The 23889-nt window shown below is 38.7% G+C and overlaps 1 protein-coding gene across 1 annotated transcript in view; it reads left to right on the top strand.

Moving 5' to 3' along the window:
• Nucleotides 1–21830, top strand: part of LOC133454536 (dymeclin-like) — a 58887-nt gene extending 37057 nt beyond the window's left edge. Inside the window, exon 5 of the mRNA XM_061733260.1 lies at nt 20519–21830. Coding sequence (XP_061589244.1) covers nt 20519–20668 — 150 coding nt within the window. The 3' untranslated portion in view covers nt 20669–21830. The remainder of the gene's footprint in view (nt 1–20518) is intronic.
• Nucleotides 21831–23889: the final 2059 nt, after the last annotated feature.

Genomic DNA, 23889 nt, shown 5'->3' with positions numbered 1-23889 from the left:
AAATGTCTAAATGTGTCTTAATTCTAAATCCAAGGGTCTTAATTTCAGAGGGAATGTATCCAGTCATCATTAAAAAGTTTATTTCATCCTTTTGAGGAGAATCTCCTGCAGAGGTTCTAAATCTGTGTTGCCAGGTTTGGCAAGTTTCAGTCAGATTGGGCTCAAAAATATATATTTGGGCTGCTTTTCCTGGTTTTTAGCAAATATTTAGGAGAAATTATTAACAAAAAAGTGTCCATTATGGCAGAGAAAAGTAGAAGCGTGCACAAAAAACTCACTGATATTTGATTTGCTTTAATCTACTCTAGAGTGAATTTTTTGGGCTATTTAGTTGTGTTGTGCAGCTTGAAATGTTTGATTTGGGCTGGTTTTTCATTATTTCGGTGGGTTTTACATCACGTTTGGGCTGGAATCTGTCAGATCTGGCAACGTCGACCTAAGCGCTGGATTTCTTAGTGACTTTTTGTATTTTTGGTTTATGCTATTAAAAAGTCTTACATTTACCTTGGTCAAACCTGTAGACACCCTGCAAAGACTTGGGGATATGTTCCCTGGCTGTGTGAAGAAAAAATTGTTTTCTGTTCTTTCTTTTTTTTTTATATATATATATCTTTTTATTTCACAATAATTTTCACAATTCACATTTTCACATTCACGATTTCTATTCTACCCACATTCCTACCCTCCCCGTAATTACCCTAGGGAAAAAAAAAAAAAAAACATACATTAAGGGAGAACAAAATTAAATAAATATTTAAAAAAAATAAATAAATAAATAAAAAAAATATATAATGGCAGCAACAGCGATATCAAACTATATATATATATATATATATATATATATATATATATATATATATATATATATATATATACACATACATACAAACATACATACATATAAGGCACAAGTTCGAAAATAGAGATACTCATTGGTCCCCTTTGGAAAAATTCTCCAGTTTTGAAAATAATGGAAACCAAAATTCTTGAAAAATATGACCACGGTTGTATTTTTCCAAAGTTAATTTTTCCAATGGTAAAAAAAACTGAAATTTGATCCAAAAAAAACTTGAAAGTTGGAGGGGAATCATCTTTCCAAAGTAAAAGTATGCATTTCTTAGCGAAGTATGTGATCATAATTAATATCCTTTTTTTCCGGTCTAACTGAAGATCCAGTGTGTCATTTAATAAATACAAATTGGAGCTTAACTCAAAATTAATTTCTAGTTTTCTGTTCTTTCTGTTCTTTCTGAACATGTTAGGGAGGAGAGGTAAGGGACGGGGACATGAAATAGGTAAAGCGACACATAGGAAGAGTTACTGGGGAATTGAGACAAAAGATCAGAGCCCAGTTCTCATTAGCATTGATGCTTATCTTCATCCCATCTCTGGCCTGCTGCACGTGAACATGTAATGACCTTTCAAGGAGAGGGAACGAGGGCGCTCGGGGGTATTTTGTCAAGGGCTCATAATTTGGGCGGGGGGTTGGGTGGAGACATGAATCTACCATTGCACCTTGTTACCCAGCACTCCGAGCAGGTTCGGTAACCCCCCCTCCCCCCAGTGTTCCTCCATTAATCAGTGAGGAAATATGTAACCAACGGTCTCCACCAGCGCAGAAGCTCTTAATTGCATGTTTCATCATGTGTTTCGTGTTCGTACACTCGGCGGCTGCCTGCGAGGCATTTGTCTCACTAGCCGATGTGGAAGAAGGATGGCGCGTGGCAATCGGCCCGAGCTTTAATGTTGCAATTGGCCGTAAAGGAGCAGAAGCACGCGTGAATCATGTGGATAACCCCGTCATGTCCTTCAGCAGGAGTGTGGCACCTGTAGCAGACATGCATGAGGCCGGCTGGAATACACATATGTTGTCTTTCTTTTTGCATTTGAATTCAAGTGTTTTTCGCTGACCGCAGGCCCGGGTCTACGAGGGTGCATAATGCATTGCACCCTCAGTTTATGTGTTTGCATGCTCAGTTGAAAAGACGAAAAGAAAACTGACAAATGCGCGCGCGTCAGTCTGATTTATGGTTCCGCGTTAAATCGACGGCGTAGCCTACGGCGTAGGGAACGCAGCGACGCGCACCGTACGTCGCGTCACCGCGTATCCTACGCCGTAAGATCTGCGTTGGTGCAACGCGGAACCATAAACCAGCCAGTGTCCGTCACTCATCTGGTTCCAGCAGTTTCCTGCACCAGCAAGACTCTCTGCTGCTCCGTTAACACAAAGTAACGATGGATATTCGGAAGTGGTTCAAGCACAACCACGCCAGCAAGTATACAGGACTGTCTCAGAAAATTAGAAAATTGTGATAAAGTCCTTTATTTTTCTGTAATGCAATTTAAAAAAAAAAAAAAAAAAAAAAGTCATACATTCTGGATTCATTACAAATCAACTGAAATATTGCAAGCCTTTTATTATTTTAATATAGCTGATTTATGGCTTACAATTTAAGATTAAGCAATATTAAAATAAAAGGCTTGCAATATTTCAGTTGATTTGTAATGAATCCAGAATGTCATGATGACATTTTTGCATTACAGAAAATAAAGGACTTTATCACAATATTCTAATTTTCTGAGACAGTCTTGTATATTTATGGTTAAATTTATTTTTGTTGCTATGTTTTATTTTCTGTTGCTAGATTGTCTGATGGGTGAGGTAGTCCAGACTAAATGTAGCATTTTCTTTGTTCTGCAGCGATATTGCTGCAAAAATGCACTTGAAATACACTTCAAATATTCTTGTTTTGCTATTATTATTCCGCTTGAAATTATGGGAAAATGCATAATTTAGTGTTGAATAACGTGCCAGGCATGTGCACCCCCTCTGATCTGAGATGCAGCCTAGTCATCATTTTCTAGAACCGGCCCTGGTTGACCGTCACTGAGTCCAAACGTAATAACAATGTGAACCCTCTTGCAAGTGTGTGAAAGTGCTCATATTAAAGCCTTTTACCATCCGAGTGCCGTCCAGTTCCACTGGGTAACATGAAGCAGAAGGAATACCGGGCCAATGTCTCCTCTGGGAGAAGTCCATGCCGTCTCATGGTTCCATCCCTCAAAGAAACAGCTCTCTCGCCTCCCATTGCCTCCCTTCGCCTTATGAGTTCATCCCGCTATTCTGCTCCCAATATGAAAATCCATAGGTTAGATTAATGTGTGGAATAATCAATGAGCTGGGGATTACTCAAATAAAGGAGTATTGGTATCTCGATCAGTCGCCCCTTCAAAGGGACGGCTGGAAGGGAAGAGATGTGACTAAAGTTGCTTTCGTCTACGAAAATTATGACTAAATATCTTCGTCAACGAACCTTTATCACCTGAGGAAAACGAGACGCAACGAAAATGCTGGTCATATGATGATAACGATAATTAAATATATAATGCAATATTGTAGACCAGGGGTCGGCAATCAAAAATGTTGAAAGAGCTGTATTGGACCAAAAACACAAAAAACAAATATGTCTGGAGCTACAAAAAATGAAAAGTCTTGTATAAGCCTTAGAATGAAGGCAGCACATGCTGCATGTTTCTATATTAGTTATAACTGGGGGCGAGATTTTTTTGTTCATTATGCACTTTGAGAAAAAAAGTTGAAATGTTGAGAAAAAAGTCAAATGTCGAGAAAAAAGTCGAAATTCCAAGAAAAAAGTTGAAATGTCGAGATTAATGTTGAAGTACAATCTCGAGATGAAAGTCAAAATGTTGAGAAAAAACTTGAAATGTCGAGAAAAAAGTCAAAATTTTGAGAAAAAAGTCGAAATGTTGAGAAAAAAGTCAAAATTTCATGACAAAAGTCGAAATGTTGAGAAAAAAGTCAAGAAAAAAGTCAAAATTTTGAGAAAAAAGTCAAAATGTTGAGATTAAAAGGGAAAGGAAAAAGGAAGAAAAAAAGGAAAAAAAAAAAGAAGAAAAGAAGGGAAAAAAAGGGAGCCACTAGGGCGGCGCTAAAGAGCCGCATGCGGCTCTGGAGCCGCGGGTTGCCGACCCCCGTTGTAGACGAATAAAAACAAGACTAATCCTGCGTTCCATTTACCTCGGAAATCGTAACTCGTAACTGGGAATGGCGTCACAGCCGAGTTATAGGGGTTCCATTTACAAAGTCGGAAAACAAGATGGCCACGTCCACGAAAGCTGTTCTAGTGCTTGCCTTGTCCGAATACAAGCAACTTCTGGACAAATATGCGGTCCTTCTGCAACTTTCCAACACGATGGGTGAAGAGGAAACAGAAATGAGCACAGCTCTCTTCTATTTACTGTTTACAGCGGGGGCAGCCATCTTGGAATGTTAACTCGGGGGTGGTGAAGATTCTCCGACTTTCCGAGTAGGAAATCCCACTTCGAGGGGTGTTCCAGTTGAAAATTCCGACTCGGAACTCGGAAATTCCGACTTCCGAGGACAAATGGAACGCGGCATAAATGTTCTACCAAAGATCCTTAATGTCCATGTTTTCAGTAGTTTCCTCTGGTTTAGTCCTGCTGCTGGGTGACGTCACGTCCTCAATCCCAGTCGCTGCAGCGGGGAATTCAATTTTTTTCAATTCAATTTTATTTGTATAGCGTCAAATACAACAAAAGTTGTCTCTAGGATCTTTCCAGAGACCAGAACATGACCCTCGAGCAATTATTACATAAACAATGGCAGGTAAAAACTCCCCTAGTGGGAGAAAAGCCTTAAGCCAAACAGTGGCAAGAAAAAACTCCCCTTTAGGAGGAAAGAAACCTGGACCAGGACCTGGATCATAAGGGGGGACCTCCTGCCGGAGGCCAGACTGGGGGGGTCGGGGATCAGATCCAGAAGATGCAGCGGCAGAGTTAGAGGCTGATGCCGTTAACGCAGAGCTCTAGGTTCACGTCAATTAAAAACAAAGTTATATAGAAAAACGCGGGGATCTTCTCTGGGGCTGGGGGAAGAAGAAGAAGAAGAGACCATCTTTGGATACACTTTCCTACATAGACGTGGAAAAGAAAACCCAATGTGTCGTGGAAAGAGGGGAGAAATGTAGAAAAATAAATATGTTGTAAACTCAAATGAGAGTCTTCTGTATCTGGAATGAATGTATTCTTGAGTTTATAAAGCAGGGGTGTCAAACTCATTTTGCTTGGCGGGCCGGATTTGACCAATCTTTTTCTCGCACGCTCAAAATAACAAAAACGTTTTTTTTTCTAATTTTTTTCTTTTACTATTGTTATCTAATCCAATATCAGTTTAGTTAATTTTAAAGGAAATATGCTCTTCTCTAATTATGTAAAATATATTTCTTCAGGATCTTTTCTTGAAATTTCTCGTTCTCGTTATGTAAGAAACTTTTAATTTCATTTTACAAAGATAAACAGAAACAAGTATGTTTTTTTTATATTTCGCTTTTTTACAGGAAATTTAATTAAAAGCAAAATCTTTCTTATTACATCCGAGAGTGTTTCTTTGTGATTTAAAGATTTTTCCAGTACAATTAAGTGTATTTATTTTTAAAAATTGGCACGGATATTTACGCCAGTGTGCCGAAAAAGTCAGCACTTCTTTTTTAACTGTTTTACTTTGTCACTATCCTCGTATTCAAACTGAAATTCTCTGAATAAATATCTTCTATCATATTTTTTTAGCAGTGATATTTTTCCTGCGAAAATATATTATAGTAGTCAGTTAATAAAAATAAACGACCGTCTACAAAGAAATAAAATCAGCAAATGCATTCTAGAAAACTAAAAAAATGTTTGTGGAATAACGATGGATTTGTAGAAGAAATATATTATCGGATATGCTGCGATTCATGGCAATTATTTATGCCTTCCTTTTTAGTAAATTAACATTTTGTTTTTTTGCGTTGGAAACTTCTCGCGGGCCGCATGAAAACCTCTCTCGGGCCGCACATTTGACACCCCTGCTATAAAGTAACAATAACATAATAATAAGATAACCTTGTTTGAATTGTAAAATGGGTTTGGCTAAATACAATCTTTGACTAAAACTAGACTAAAACGGTCCTGGATAATTCTGACTAAAATAAGACTAAAATGCTCAGACTTTTAGTCGACTGAAACTTGACACGAGTCACGACTAAAAGGAGGATGAACGTGACTAAAACTAATAAAAACTAAAATGATAGCTTGACCTAAAAACTAGACTAAAACTAAAATTGAAACAGGTTGACAAAAACAACACTAGATGTGACGGCGTTCAGTCGTATTATTCTGTTAGTGACGAGAGGTTGTGTGGTTGGTTTGGTTTCTCCGTTAAAAGAGAGAGCTGAGGTTGAAGCTGCGATTGATTACATTTGTTTGTGTGTTTGTGAGCAGGAAGATTGTGTCAAAACCACCAAGCCACATGTCATTAAACAAGGCGCTAGTCTTATTGAAGAATGCACTCCTGTCTGCATGTCTGCAGGATGACATGCACAGATGCATCGGAGAACTTTTCATGTCGATCTAGATGTAGATCCGAGAGCTTAATTTAAACAAACTTTGACATAGCGGTGCTCTTGCTCTCTCGTCTCAGCGTGAACAGCGAATGCTGATGGTTCCCATCTCAAAGGTATTGCTGTGTACATACTTATGTGATATATCACATAATATTGTATCTCATAAATACATGAATAATTGGACAGAAAACGACCCAGCATCAGATTCAAGCTCCAGCATCATCATCTCTGCTTTCATAGCCGGCATGTCTCCATGCGCCTTCATTTTGAAATGCATTACTCTTGCTACGGTTGCACGTAGCGTACCAAACATACTCCCGCTTTCATTCCAGGACCTCTGTAATGAATACTTTTGTTCTCAACATTGTTCATAAGCTTCACCTGAATAGAAACTCAGACTTTTAGAAAGAAATTACAAAGAATCCCTCATTTTTTAGTTGTTAAGGACTAAACCAACCTTTACATTCAGGGCATTTGAAAAGGCCCTTTTCAGTGCCAGGACTTCTTCTGGTGATGATTAATGATCTAATGAATTACAGCGTTTGCTCTGAGAAAAGCTGGTTTCGCTTTTTCAGGGTTATAATTGTGAACTGCAATTATTTCTGAATGTGTTCTCATTTGAAAGAAGATGAGTTTTGTTTCAAAATGAAATTCTGTGAGTGGATGTTCACTTTCTGATAATGGCGCTATCATAGATTATAGTTGTGCTTATCAACGCTGTTATGCTGCAAATTTAAAATGTCATGTAAAACATATCCATGTAAAAAATGAAATATAAAACATAACTTTTGCCTTTTTTATTTCATCTTGAAGGGACATTTTTTGAAATCACAAGAATAATTTATTGGCCATTTCCACATCTTTCTCAATCATCGCCTCGACACTGTTTAAATGAAATGTCTGGAAAACTATTGGTTGAGATTAGGCCTGTGTTGAAAAGATCGATTTTCCAATTCTAAATCGATTCTCATATTAATATATATATTTTTTTATTTTATTTTATTTTTTTTCCATCATTACAACTTTTGATATTTTTTTTATGCCCAAAAAAGGAATGTTTTGTTGGACACGAGAATAACTAGTGCCATGTTTTTGGCTTTTAGATATGTTTAAAGGTATGAAAACATTAAAGTTTTCAGTTATAATTGCATACATTTTCTATATTTCTTTGCTTTATATACTGTCTTGGGGTTACATTTGCATAAAATTCTAAAAACCAAATTCTCATCAATGGGGAAATGGGATAAATTGATAATTCTGCCCCATGATGTTTCTGAAAGCAGTTCTATCAGCATTCTGGGAGGTGATTGGTCCTTACAGCATCATTAGCTGCAATACTTGCTGTTTAATCTCAATATAATACTAGTATTCATATGTTGCAGAACTACAGTCATATAATTCATGCAACAGCTGAAAAAACAGTTTTAATAACACTAACCCAAATCAATATCGGAATCGAATCGGATCAAATCAAAGTGTGATAATCGATACTGAATCTTAAGAATCGGAATCGAATCGATTCTTGACATTTCAATCGATCCCCAGTCCTAGTTGAGATCATCTTGACAGATCTGGGTTCTTTTTAAGTGAAGGAAAGGCTGTTGTTACTAAAACGCAGAACCAAGCCGGCTCGCTTGAAGGATTTAAGGGCCCGAGACAAAGACAAGATCATGCAAAATAGATCCCAGCTGAAAGAAAGGGTTAGAATAAGGTGCTAAATACCCTCGGGACGACCCTCAGTGCCTCGTCACTCAACTGTCCTTTTCCCTGTGTGTGTGTGTGTGTGTGTGTGTGTGTGTGTGTGTGTGTGTGTGTGTGTGTGTGTGTGTGTGTGTGTGTGTGTGTGTGTGTGTGTGTGTGTGTGTGTGTGTGTGTGTGTGTGTGTGTGTGTGTGTGTGTGTGTGTGTGTGTGTGTGTGTGTGTGTGTGTGTGTGTGTGTGTGTGTGTGTGTGAGTGTGTGTGGTTTAAGGGTGTGTGAGCCTGAGTGGCGCTCAGAGGCAGGGCCTGAGGAATGTGTTGTTTAGCCTGTCCTGCTGACGCCTTATTGAGCAGCGATAGCCTACAGACTCTCTGGCTCCTGGTGGGGACACGGAGGGGGTGGGACGGGGGATTACCAGCTGTTACTCAGTACCTGGGCTCTCATAGGCCTGATGGTTGGTCACCACCACTTTCCCACATGCTGGCAAGTCCTGGTATCAGGCCCCGTTTACACGGAGCAAAAACGGAGGCGTTTTCATGCGTTTTGGCCGTTCGTTTACACGAAAACGGAGCTCAAAGTCTCCAAAAATGATCATTTCTGAAAACTCCGGCCAAAGTGGAGATTTTCAAAAACTCTGTTTTCACGTTTGCGTCTAAACAGAGGAAAGCGGAGATTTGGGCTTCAGAACGTCACATTATGCAACAGAAACGTCACCAGCGTCATTTGTGCGACCTGTGTTTACAATTTGTTTGGCCACCGTCAATATTTTCTTGTATTTTACCTGTTTTATATTCTAAAGTCACACTTAAAAGTAACTCCACTTCTCTGTCACTCCAAACGAAAGACTCTCGTTCCGTCTTGGAAGTAATTGGCAGTCCAGGCTGATTTATGGTTCCGCGTTACACCAACGCAGAGCTACGGAGTAGGCTACGCGGCGACGCGCACCGTACGTAGGCTACGCCGTCGATTTAACGCGGAACCATATTATTCAGGCTTCACACGTGTCATTTGTTGACGTTTTTTTCCAGGACTCTGATTGGCTAGAATGACTTTATCTTCTCGTTACACTGCCCCCTGCAGGTTTGGCTGCTCATAGCACCCCTTAAAGGGAAAGTTCAGTTTTTTACAACCTGGACCTTATTTCTGGCATTTTTTATGGTTTGTTTTTTTGGTGTCATTTGGAGTCCTTCGGAAGATATTAGGAGTTTTGTGCGAGCCGCTTCTCCATATAACGGTAGTGAACGGGGCACAGCGGGACACAGACGATGCAGCGTCTAAATAACACATTATTGCCGCGAAACTCGTTCATTTCTTTTATGAATCACTAGATCTGCTTCCAGGACCTGTTGTCTACATCCGGGGCTGTGTGTGTAACAAATAAATCAGTTTGTAAACAAGACCTCTGAACTCATGACGTCATCTCTGTGCGCGCATCCCAGACACAGCTCCGTGTACAGCTGGAGTTCCTACTGTTAGTTTACTGTTAGTTATTTGAAACATGTCTGAATATTTGTCAAATTCTGAGGTTGTGGACGACGACTTTGAATATGATGGACGTCCTTACCGTTTTGAGCCAGAGTATACGGCTGAAGAGCTCACTGAACCTGTCCGGGAAGAGATTTTGAAAACGATCTGGTGTAAACGATGGAATTTTTCGTAAATACGGCTATGTGTAAATGGGTCCTCAGTGATTTCGATATATATATTCAAACCTTGTCCTTTTCAGAGAACCTGATACTTGTGTCGGTTTCTGACGCTGTTCAAAATTAGTGCGACCAGGGATTTGTGGTACCGCCCTTTGAATACGTGTCGTCTGAAAATCCCAAAAAAGACTCGTGTTACTTTTATCAAGGGCAGATATAAGCATCCATGCTTGAGAAGCTGCGTAATTGCACAATAAGAAGGTTATTAGAACATACATAAATACTTGGGATAGTCTCACCGATTACACAAAGCGCGTGTTTTCAGCAAAATAATTAAGACTTACGAGCTTTATCAAACACTAGTGTTTTGACGTAGTATTTAGAAATGTAAACCGTTGTTGTGTGCGTGAAAGTGTGCTCCAAGTTCATATTTGCTCCCCAGCCACATTCTTCTGTGTCTGGCTGAGCTCGGACAGCACGGCAGCGTGCAGAGGAGGGAAAGGGAACACAGAGTCCTGAGCGGAGATATGAGGCCAGCCAGTCAGTCTGTGTTCAGGGGCGAGGGCCCGACCCGCCAGGACCCATGACTAGCTGATATGATCCCTGGCCAAGTGGGTCCAGACAGCAGGGACGGAGAACAACAGGGAGTTACGGTAGATATGTAAGGAGAAAAAGGCACAAGTGAGGAAAGAATAAGGCACGTACAGTACGTGGTATCGATGACGTGATGTTGCGGACTGGAGATGCTCTACTCCCCTCGGATAGCACTGAAGCCCGGGAGGCTTGTAGTGATATCTGAGACTCCTCGTAGTGCAAAAATCCTCCTGTTGCTCTGTTCAATATAGAAGTGGAAAAACGGGGGCCATCGAGATTCAGAGATCACTTTTCCATTTTTTTCCCCCTTTTATTGTGTACCGTCTGTCTCTTGGAAGTAAAGTTGCTTTCGTCAACGAAAATTATGACTAAATATCGTCGTCAACGAACCTTTATCACCTGAGGAAAACTAGACGAGATGCAACGAAAATGCAGGTCATGTGACGATAACGATAATTAAATATATCATGCAATATTGTAGACGAATAAAAACCAGACTAAAATGTAGATTACAAAATAAAAACTATGGGGCTGGAGAAGAAGCAGAGACCATGTTTGGATACACATTCCTACATAGACGTGGAAAACAAAACCCAATGTGTCATTCAAAAAGAAAAAGATGGGGAGAAATGCGGAAAAATAAATATGTTATAAACTCAAATTAGAGTCTTCTGTATCTGAATGAATGTATTTTTGAGTCTATAAGGTAACAATAACATAATAATAAGATAACCTTGTTTGAATTGTAAAATAGGTTAGGCTAAATACAATCTTTGACTAAAACGAGACTAAAATGGTCCTGGACAATTCTGACTAAAATAAGACTAAAATGCTCAGACTTTTAGTCGACTGAAACTTGACACGACTAAAAGGAGGATGAACGTGACTAAAACTAATAAAAACTAAAATGATGACTTGACCCAAAGACTAGACTAAAACTAAAATTGAAAGAGGCTGACATAGGGCTGGGCGATATATCGAGATTTTAATATATATCGATATATTTTCAAACGCGATATGGTACGAGACAATATCGTTTATATCGATTAAAAAAAAATATGATTTTGATATAGCTTATTTTGTGACAAATTGACTTGAATGTTTTATTTGAGATTTGCACAAATGTTTTGTTATTTGCACAACTGTCAACCTCAGTGGAAAAGTCTGCCTGTTACTGTCTACATTGTATTAATTGCAGTGTATTTTAATTTAATTGTTATGCAGGAAAGGGATATTTGTTTTATTTTATTCAAGAAGCATTTTTATTCTATATATGCAGGCAGTTTATTTGTATTTCATTTGTTTTATACATTTTGATATTGTGCAGACCTCTGTTAATAAAGGAACCTGTGTGACATTTGACACGAGGCTTTGTATTAAAACTGACTGTTTTTTTAAGGGTTTGCCTCAGAAAAAAATTAAGCTAACAGAGATGCTATGCTATAATGCTTTAGGGGAAACCCCAATTATGGCACAGAAAAAATATCGATATATATCGAGTATCGCCATTTAGCTAGAAAATATTGAGATATGACTTATCGCCCAGCCCTAGGCTGACAAAAACAACACTAGATGGAAGTGTCAGAGGTTCATGGGGCCTTTCAAGTATCTTTTGTTTCTTTTCAGTAGTCATGCTTGAGAAGCTCATGATTAGAGGGAAAAAGATGTTTCCTGCATCCCCTTTTACTACTTTTTGAATTTGTGACAGCCTTTTGAGAGGCAGTAGTTCATGCTTTATTAATCTTTATTTACTTCCGAGCTCGTTCATTTTACGTTTCAACTCATAATACTTCTGCAGGATGTGGAGCTTATTTGTTGAAACTGCTTCTTGAGTCGGATCAGCGACTTCCAGGAGTCTCGTCGTCTACGTGAGGTTTGCCAGGAAATGAGTAGAGATGTAAGGAAGTCACTGTTCCCAGCCAAGAAATGACCCGGTCTCTGCAACCGCAACCTGTCATGTAGAAGTATTGAACAACTAAATGTTTGTCGGTGAACTTTGCCCACGCTTGCTGGCTGATTTAACATCTCGACGCCAGTGCTTGACGTTACCAACCGTTCGCAGCCTCGTCCTCTGGTTGTAGCTCCGTGTTTAATGTGTAAACACGAGTGTGGTATTGGGCTCATTTCAAATTTCCAGCCTGAAGGTAAAGAGGAAGATGTACTTCCTGGAATGAGATGGAGATAAAAGTTGTGGAAATATATGTGAATGAGGGAGAAAAAAAAAAGGGCTGACGCCACAAGCTGCACTTTATTAAAGAGCATATAACCAGTTCAGTGTTCCTCTGCTGATGTTCATGTGCATAGTAACGACTAAAATCATCATGACGCTCCAGCCGTTGCTGCATGTTCCTGATGCATTTTAAAAATGTATTTGCATAATAATTTGGATGCATTTTCTTCCCTTTCATGCTTTTGGAGATATCTTATACCACAAATGTTGACATGGCAGTATCTGTTGAGTGATGCTTTAATCATTTTAATGAGCTTATTAGCATAACTGGTGAGGTTTCGTACTTCATGACTAGGGATGGGCGGTGTGGAATAAAAAATTTATCACGATAATTTCTGACATTTATCCCGATAACGATAAAAATGACGATTAAAAAAAATTTTACTCCACCTTTTTAACTATAAATCTATCACCACATTCAGTCTTTGGAGCCCCCAAAACAATGCTCTAAAAGAATATTAAATGCTACTAAACTACACCAATTACATTGAATTAATAAAAATCAATTAAATCAGTACACCTGTACTGCAAAACTGTAATGACTCAAATGAAACAAGTTTGAAATGTAGGTACAGATTCAACATTTATTCAAACTGCATGGTTTAAACAGTGGGATAACAGTGAAAACAGCAAAAGTACCATTGTCCTTCAAGTTTTCTTAGCTTATAAAATCACAAAGTAGAAAAAAATACAACCTGATAAATAAAGAAACAGGACAAATAAATAAAAGTTCACTGAAAATAAAATCCAATCAGTGATGACCTCTTCTAATATAAATAAAATGTGCAAATTAACCTGTGGTTGGAACATTCCACAAATTAGATACTATTGCAATTTTTTTTTTGTAATAGTCAAACGTTATATCAAAATGTAACAACCATTTCCTTCTGTTTTTGCAGACTCTGCATATAATAGATGTTTGCTCCTCGTGACTCTTTTTAAATCCAAACCAGTTCTAGATAACGGAGCTGGAACCTCGTTTAACAACGAGCTCCTCGCCCTCAGATCCGCCTTCCGCCATGTTTGTTACACAAAAACGTCACCAACGGGAATTTATCGTTTTTACCGCGAGATGACAAATTCTTACCGTGGGGTATTTTTTTGACGGTTTATCGTGAACGGTAAAATATCACCCATTCCTATTCATGAAGATTCCTGCTGGACATTAATCTCCTCAGCAGTCTGATGTTTTAGCACTCGCACTTGACAGGCCGTTATATATAAACAATTTCACATTAAAATGAAGAATTTGCTTACAGGTTAAAAAGCCTGGGTTGAGCAACCGTCACATTCAGCATCATATGAACATTTGATGAGCTCGTAGGTTATGAGACAAGTCACCTACACAAATGCCAGGCGGGTAACACAGCTTCTGCATTGTGTCTAGCCATCACAATGGCAGCGGTGTGTGTGTGTGTGTGTGTGTGTGTGTGTGTGTGTGTGTGTGTGTGGTCTAATCTGGGTAGCCTGGCATATGGCCTGTGACCCCGCAGGCCCTCTGTCTGTGTCATTATGATACCGATAGTGTGGCTGTGAATAGAGCCAGTCAGGACTCAATAGAGCAGAGCAGGACCATTGCATAAAGGCCACAGCGTCTGTCTGTCACCGCAGACTGATTACTGGAGCGCGTACACGCATGTGTAGACAGAGGAGGGTGTAATGAGGTACCGCTGTATTATTGATGCTCCTCTTCTGATGCCTACCTGCTGTTAGGTGGGCTGACGGATACTCGGCCTGCTAGGATTGGTGTGGGATTCCAGTAGGAAGAATATCTTCCCCTTGTTCTTCTGAAAGGAGCTCAATATCTCTGAAAACACGAAAACCATCTTCAAGAGAGTTGCAGCAGTTAGTTGGTCACTTAAAAAAAATTAATTCATTGTATTTGGGTCAATGACGTGATGCCTATATTTTCTGAAAAACATATTTTTTTTCAATTAAAAAAAGGTTTAAATGGATAAAAAAAATACCATATATATGACCTACCTGTCCCACATATGGACTCACTTGAATTTTACAAAAAATACTAGTTATTTGTGATTTTGTTGTTGTTTTAAGCGTCAAAATGTCATGTGGTGCGACCGTCCGACCAGGACTCTAGTTTTGAAGACTTTTTTAAAATCACTCTAAATGTTTTTAAATCAATCTTCAGCCCTATCTGGCATGATTTCCAAACTGTCTTGTAGTGTGTAAGATTGCAACACATTTGTATTTATATTTCCGTCATAATATACAAACAAAGTTTGACTGATGTCCATTTTATGAAATATCATGTGACGCGACCATTAAAAAAACAACCATTTTTGTATAATACTGAAAACTTGTAAAACAAAAGATGTCAAGATGTTAAGGAAATTAATTTATTTTAATATGAATCATGGTTGCACCACATGACCTTTTTTAAGGTTAGTGCCAATTCATCTTGACAAAAAACTCAATTTATAATTTTTATTTGAATTTATTTGTACACAACATTCTTAATGTTTGAACTACTGCAATAGATATTCTTTTTTTTTTATTATTTTAAAATTGACCTGTTGAAAATCCTTATTGGTCATTGACCCATATACCAGACACCATTTTACATGAAAATGTAATTCCATAATGTACTGTAGTAATAATGAACAAATAAACAACAGTCTGAATATAATAATAATAATAATAATAATAATAATAATAATAATAATAATAATAATTATAATTATTATTATTATTATTATTATTATTATTATTATTATTATTATTATTATTATTATTATTATTATTATTATTGGTTTCCGTGCTTAACCTGTTCCCCCCAACGGACCTGGTACCGGGTCCAGCTGCTGCTGCACCAGTTCATGTGTGGAGAAAGTTACTCCAGTGCTGTCAGGGTATTTTCTTTCAACGGTTTCTCAAACAAGAAGCCCTGAAGCCAATATGTGAAAACTCCAAGTATGTTCTGTCAATAAAGTATTTTATTTCTAACAACTTGAAAATACATATGCAACAATGATGGCGCCCCCAACACGAGCAACACACGCAACAGAAACGCAACAGAAAAGCAACAGAAAAGCAACAGAAAAGCAACAGGTTAGAGGAGCTAGAGGAGATTGTGTGGTCCAGTTTAGGAAAAGTGCTTTTAGCCAGTCTGCATTTTCTATCAGGGCTGCTCGTGAGTGGAACTTCCTACCAACTGAGATTAGAAACCAATCAAATTATTCTTCTTTTAAATTTTATTTTAAAAAAAGTGGTTAATTAGTGGTCAAGGCTGTTAACATTAAATTTTAGTACGTAATTTTCCTGGCTTGCTGCCCTGCCTGTCGGTGTTTGTCTGGTGTCACCTGTCATGTTGCCTATTAGTTTGTCTAGTTATAATGTTGCTTTTTGTGCATGGCTTTTTATTCTGTGTTTAGTGCTTTTGTCTTGTTTGTTTTTGGCCTGTTAGTGTGTTACTGTGTCTTGTGTTATTAATGCTGATGTTACTGTTGCTGCTTCATGTTGTTTCTGTTTTCGTTTGTAGCAATTGTCTGTTGTTGAGCTTATCTTAACCTGTGTGTGTATGTGTTTTAGCTTAGTTTTTACCTTTTAATCTTTATTCTGTTATAGCCTTTTTATTCGGAAATGTTTTATTGATTGTATCTAATAATTTTTTTTTTAGGTTGACTATTTTTACACCAGTCCAGGGACAGCAGATGCAAAATAGCCTTTTTGGCTAATTCCGGCACATTTTACATTTGTTTAAATGTGTTATTAATGTGCATTGTCCCTGTTATCTAAACCTTTAAATAAATAAATAAACAGAATGCAACAGAACGCAAGATCAATTTTCTCCACCCCAACGTAGTGGTTTTCATATGAAACTAGAAAAGCTTTCAGATGAGGCCGAACATAATCTTTTCTGGGCCGACCACTTCATCCCGATCTCAAAACAAACCACAGCCAGCACATCAGATCATTACACACTTTGTCAGCAAATCCCAAAGCTATTCTGACCAAAAGCAGTATGTTTTATTTCCTTACCGTTTTCATTGTCATTTTCAGTGTTTCCAGACCATCTTTGACCAAAATTCACGGTTTCATCCTTCATAGTAGTGAAACTGCTTCATCCGCCACCATTTCATATCCTGCTGGTCGTGGCCATTTTGTTGACTTCTCGTTGCTTTTGGGAATTTACGTAAACTTTGTTGACATTTACATGTCGCGAGCTTTCAAACGAGATATTACACTTGAACGAGACTTCATCCATCAGGCCTCTACCGTTGAGCGTAAACTCATCTTGGATCAGTGACGCACAGTTGCACAGCGCAGAGAGACGCATAGAGCGACACCCACCGAGAGACAGGGCACAGGGTTTGAATTGAGAATTTACATTTACAAAATCATGTATCATCAAATCATCAAAGTATTTTATAGCCATATCCGCCAGGGTTGTACTTCATGAGTTCAAATTTCGACTAAAATTCGAAAAAAAAACTGTTCAGCTATTTTTTTCATGGGGGATCGTTGTCATTGTTGATTTGCTACAGACTACAGCCGGTCAAAATTAATAGGAGCAATATTATTTAACATAACATTATACTTATGACATATACGTATCACTTAGCAACCAAACGCCGCTGCATTGGATTGTGGGAAGTTTCTGCTTGACTAGTGTCCATCAATCCACACCAATCCAAAATCAATCCAATCAATCCAAAAATTCTCCGGAATGAGTATGGATAGCGCATATTATTGAGTATGTTTAATGTTTCGGACGAACTAAAAAATCTTGCATACTCATTTTACATACTCTTTAGGGTGGAAGTATGAGATTTCGGAAGCAGCCCGTGTTTATAAGAACTTCCTGGACTCAAAAGACCAAGATTCCTTGCGAACAGAGCATGCGCAGAAAACAAATTAATGTTCCGTTTGATGGGGATATTCCGTTTGGTTTACATGACCCAATATTCGGGTTTTAAAAGGAGTAACCCAGGGGTCATATTTGGGTTTTTAAAAACCGGAATATGAGCAAATTCGGGTTATTCAAAGGGGTTATTGGCCATGCAAAACCGGGTTATTGCTAATATTCGGGTTTTAAAAGGGTTATTGACTGAATGTAAACGCAGTCTATGAGTATAGTCGATCCCACAAAAGCTCTTTCCCATTTTAGATGTTTTCGAGTTGCTCAAACTGAAAGTCTACTCTGCCACTCAGTCTTTCTGCCACTCAGGCCCGTTTACACGTAGCAAAAACGGTGGCGTTTTCATGCGTTTTGGCCGTTCGTTTACACGAAAACGGAGCTCAAAGTCACCAAAAACGATCATTTCTGAAAACTCCGGCCAAAGTGGACATTTTCAAAAACTCTGTTTTCACGTTTGCTTATAAACGGAGGAAAACTGAGATTTAGGCTTCAGAACGTCACATTATGAGACGGAAACGTCACCAGCGTCATGTGTGCGACCTGTGTTTACAATTAGTTTGGCCACCGTCAATATTTTCTTGTATTTTACCTGTTTTATATTCTAAAGTCACACTTAAAAGTAACTCCACTTCTCTGTCACTCCAAACGAAAGACTCTCGTTCCGTCTGGGAAGTAAAGCCTGAATTATGGTTCCGCGTTAAATCGACGCAGAGCATACGGCGTAGGGTACGCGGCGATGCGCGCCGTACGGTGTGCGGCGCCACGTGCCTACGCCGTAGGCTCTGCGTTGGTGTAACGCGGAACCATAAATCAGCCTTAACTGGAAGTTACACGTGTCATTTGTTGATGGTTTTTCCAGGATTCTGATTGGCTCATAGCACCTTAACAGCGTATTCATGCGGATTCGTGTAAATGAAGAGATTTTGAAAACGGTCTTGTGTAAATGATGGAATTTTTCAAAACGTAGAGGGGGAAATATCCGTTTTTGTAAATACCCGGCTATGTGTAAACGGGGCCTCAGTCTTTCTGCCACTCAGGGCGTAACCCGCTGTGAAGTTGCATCTGTGACGTCATGCACATTCCCTCTATTCCACAAAACTAAACGAGAGGACCCGTTCAAGTTTCCTTAAACTGAATACCATGTATGAAAAAGAAATGTTGATGTGAAGTTTCTTCATCAAGCCGTCGTCACTCTCCACACTTCATGTACTGTATCAGCTCTGAATCTGTTCCTAATATAGCTGGATCTCTGGTTCTTTGCGTTGCTGCCAAAGGTGGGCACGCAAACCACCTACAAGAGAAAAATGGATTAAGTTGAATTTGCTTCATTAATTTTGAACAAAAAGTCCTCTGTTGCAGCTTTATGCGTCACCATAGCAACTAAATGCTATAAACGGCATGATCATTTCATCAAACAGAGTAGATAAATGTGGTGAAATCTCTTCTTTTTTTTTTTTACAAGCCTGTCTGTTTATTTGTCCATACTTATCCACATCCCCAGCCGTTTTAATTGACTTTTTAAAAATAAAACACACCAGCATATGTTATGAAACTAATTAGAGCTGCAGCTACAGATGAGATCTACCGCTGGACGCTTTATCCACACATTTTCTAAATCGGGTTTCATCTGCTGTTCTGATGATTCAGCGGGGAGCTTTTTCATGTCCGTCCAAGCTGCAGTTGCTCCCCAGGCGTGAGTCATGCATCGCCGTCTATAGGGAAGATAATTTTTTACTTCTGGAAGCAGGGCCGCTCAGAAGAAAAAGGCTCTCTCCGCTTTACAGCGCTACACCGGTGTTGAGTGTTTAGTCATCCACCGTCAAACGTATGACTCCAGTAGCAGAGCTCTGTTTTCCGCCCGCTTGCACTTCAGATAAATGTTTGTGGGGCACAAGTGAAAGCTTTCTACCGACTTAAATTTCCAAATAAATGTCATGCTTTTTTGAGTGCTGGTTCTTTAAATGTGACAAGTTTCAATTTCAATTTATTTTATTTGGTAAGGAGGGACAGTGCACATCATTATGCATTTTACAAAATAAAAGCAGATGCACCCAAATGTAGCCTATTGGCTAATTCCCATTGGCAGTCCCTCGGCTAGAATATAAAAACAAGCAAGTTTAAGAGCAATACAATGTTCAGTTAAAAAAATACAATAGTACAATAATATAACCAATATCACGATGATACAACCAACCACATAACACATTTCATAGTATTTTTACATTTATAGTTTATAAGTTACCGTTATAAGTTATAGCAGCAGGCTAAAGTAAAGTGCAAATGTAAAGTGTCACAGCTATAAAGTGCAGAGTAGAGGTATAAAGTACGTGGTGCATGGGGTTATGGACTTAAGAAAGAAAAAAAAGATAAATAAACAAAAAAAAGAATAATAATGATAATAAATAAAAAAATTAAAAAAATAAAATAATAATAATAATAATAATAATAAAAAAAAAAAACAACAAATAGGGGTATTGTAGGTGGAATGGGGTTGCAGCAATGCAAAACCGGGTCATGCTATTGTTTTAGATGTGGTGTAGAAGAATTGATTTTAGTATTTAGTCATTGTACTGTGGGAATGGGGAGAAAAAAACAAAAAGAAAACAATACAAAGGCAAGGCAAGGCAAATTTATTTATATAGCACAATTCAAGACAAGGTAATTCAAAGTGATTTACATTGACATTAAAAGCGACAGGACAAACAATGCATTAACTAAAGGAGAAGTAGTAGTAATAACAGTAAGACAGTACTACATGACAACAGCGGTTACGTCAAACATGGTCACAAGTTTGTCTGTGTAGCAACCATTTTTTCAGGTTAACTTTAAATGTATCATATGTGTCACATTCTCTTATTGTAGTTGGTAGACTGTTCCATATGCGGTAACCCACGCATGAGAGTACTGCCTATCCACATGATGTGCGTCTGTGTGGGATCATGCAGTCACCTCTTGCAGTTGCCCTCAAAAGTCAAATAGTCTGCTTTAAAAAAAAAAACAAAAAAAACACATTTTGACAATTTCTTTTGTCTTTTTTTTTTGTGTGAATAGAAATTTCCAGAGCTGAAGTTTAAGTATGTGGAGGAAGACCAGCCAGAGGACTTCTTCGTCCCGTACGTCTGGTCCTTGGTCTTCAACTCTGGCGTCGGCCTCTACTGGAGTCCTCACGGCATCGAGCTGTTCAGCATGGACTCTGGCTGAAAGACCGGCATATTCTTCCCCCGTTCAGTATAGAAGAAAAAGACTGATGGCACGTGTGTGTGTGTGTGTGTGTGTGTGTGTGGGTGGGTGGGTGGGTGTGTTTTGGGTGTGTATGTCTGTGTGTGCATTAACCTTTGTTAGTCTGTGCACGCTGCTTTGAAAGTGCCTCGACCTTGTACAGGATGATGTTCCTTTTTTATGCAGCACATCCTCTGTCCTCCTCATTATAACAATCCCCGTGCTTCTACACTGTGAAGCTTTATTCGTGCTGGTTACCAGTGCACACAGGTACTCCGAGTCATATACGCCCAGTCCTGCAGTGAATCCCTGTTTTAACGGCACACACACCGACCGACGCTGCAGCGTGGCTCTGAAGTCTGACTTTGGCTAAATCTCCACATTGTTGTCATGCTTACAAATAAAAGGTCACGTAAAACATGCAGCCAAAGTGTGGTTAACACCCATCTAGGGCTGCTCACATCCTCAAAGACACAACTTATATTTGTCTTATATTATACTTTAGTTGTTTAAGCACAGTCTTCTGGGTGCAGCAGGTTTTAAAGAAAGGGATCGCGGTTTTGAAGTTAAGTAATAAGTCCTTTGTTCTGTTGAGCTGAAATATGCAGGAGTTAGTGTTGCTGAATGTTCAATGCCCCTCTTCCAAGAACGGTTTAATCAAAGCGTGATTTCACTCCCTGGATGACATTGGCAGTCTGTATCACTCTGATTCAGGTGATTTTATCGTTGCTTCCAGTTCCTTTACTTCACTCTATCACATCTTCCTTTGCATCTTCCTCGATGGTAAATCAAGGCAAATAAGTAAACTAGGACACACAGTAAATCTCCTGCCTTGCCATGTACAATTGCAACGATCTCTTGATTTTGTTACTTCCTTCGCATGTTTAACTAGAAACTTAAGTTATTTATTTTCATGTATATTGTTTTTTTTATATATATATTCAATACAGTTAAATGCAAATGGTGGTAGAACCAAGACAACTATTGCTGAGAAAAGGAAAAACAATAGAAGTACAATTATTTCAAGCTGGGAAAGTGGCTCTTTATTATTGCATATGACATGACAACACCGGTCATTTTGTGGGAAAGTTTACTTTGAAAACAGGACTTTAAATAAAAATTTGAAATCCACCTCAGTGTTGTGTAGTTATTGAATAACAAGAACTATTGCCCCATTCAGGGAAGAATAGCACCTACACGGACATCTCATGCACAACTATTTCTATTTTAAGATTACACAACTTTGAATTAAAATATCTGATTATACCAGATAAGACAGGAGTTTTGGTGCAGGTTATCTGAAAAGTACTGTACTCTGGCACAATTCTTCATTTAATTTAATGTATTTATGTCTTTTTTTTGGTCTCATGGGGTTTTCGTTTGGGTTTGCTGCTTTTATTTGACCGTATTCCAATTTTAAGATAAGATAAGATAAGATATTCCTTTATTAGTCCCACAGCGGGGAAATTCGCAATGTACAGCAGCAAAGGGGATAGTGCAAAACAAGAGGCATCAATAGAAATAATAATAATACAGTAATAATATCAGAGTATGACATACTATAAACAGTACTGGTATATACAATAATAATAAAACATAAATAATAAAAAATACTGGTATATAAAATATCAGACGGATATTTACAGATGGATATTTACATAATTGCACGTTGCAATTATGTAATAATGCAATTATTTATGCAATTAAATGCAAGATTTAAAAAAAAAGTTGAATAGTCTAATTAAGTCTAATCTAATCCAGTCCCATTCAATTAATCAAGATGATTTAACTAAAATTCAGACCTTAAACCTGAACCTGAAGAAACCTGGACCAGGACCTGGATCAGTCCTTGGAACGGGTTTCATGAAAATTTTGCAGAAGAAATAATTTTGAACATTTTGAACTTTTACCAGCATTTTGAACGAAAGGAAGTTGGTTTGGATCGTGAATAGTTGGGTTTTAGTTTCATACATTTACATAGATATTCGCTGCTGAACACGTTTTCACGAGCACATTTTGACATCTTTGAGCATGTCCTATTTCCAAGGTTGGAAAGAAAGATGTGGAATGCAACTCATTTTCTGATAAATTATTGATAAAGAGGCTGAACTGGATGATGTGTTTTCCCTACTTTCTCGTTAGGCTATAAGTCAATTGCTGCTAACTGCAGCATCGTATTTAATACACACAGTGATAGATCATCCTATCTGTCTCTCACATCTCCAAGAGAGCTTCTTTATGCGTTTCTCAAAGCTATTTATTAAAGTTTGATCATCCCTTCTTGCTACTGGGGTTAAAAAACACTGAGGAATAGAGACTTGAAAGTATTTAAAGATGAAGGAAAGATTAGAAAGAAAATGTTGAAAAGTTATTTATCCGTTCTTCCTTCCTTCAATTTTCTGTCCCCAGTTCAACCTGATCAAAAGTTGAAGTATTTCATTGACGTGACTTAGCATATCAACTAAATCTAGACCCGGGGTTTAGGATTCGGTGCATGTATATCCATGAAGTTCTTTCCTTTTGTGGACGTCACTGCTCCCTTTGCTCCTCCTGACAGCAGAACATTTCTCCTTCTGCACAGTAAGCGAGACAAAAGAAACATCTGCCTCGACTCCCAACTGTCGCACACTATCAGTTATCACAGAGTATAAGCGCACTAAAGTAGTGAAAGTGCCTCATGTCTTTTTTTTGTCGTCATGGCTGCAGAGGCATCAGAAACAGAGGCGGCGTGTCGCCGCAGAGGGGAAAAGTTTACAACACAATGGCCCCCACTGTGCCACCGAAGCTCCCACATCCCAAGAGAATTTCATGCATTTTAGCTCCATTGTGACGATTTTCATGCTTGAAATTCTCGCACTCTCAAGGACAACATAATGGATGCGATTTGATGTAAAGAATGGCTCATTTTCAGCATGGGGTCGACGGTAGGTGAAGGTGACACCGCACGCTCGGTGACACCGAGGGGGCTGTCTCGCTCCGCTCCGACTCTCACCTGCTCCCAGCTCTATTATCATAGTGCCAGATGGTTGAGCGGAGGTTTCCACAGCGACATGGCTGTCTTTGGTCCTCGGCGGTGCAGGGTGACCTTACCAACAGCTCCCATTTCAGACGGCAGAAGCAAGATAGATTGGGGCTGCGGATTCTGGGATGTAGGTGTGTGGGTTTTTAAAAAAAAGATCTAAACACCATGTTTGTGCCTTCTC

The sequence above is a fragment of the Cololabis saira genome, chromosome 11, assembly GCF_033807715.1.
Source record: "Cololabis saira isolate AMF1-May2022 chromosome 11, fColSai1.1, whole genome shotgun sequence".
NCBI classification, from domain to species: Eukaryota; Metazoa; Chordata; class Actinopteri; order Beloniformes; family Belonidae; genus Cololabis; species Cololabis saira.
Note: the sequence above shows the minus strand (reverse complement) of the source record. Positions and strands in the feature narration are given on the sequence as shown.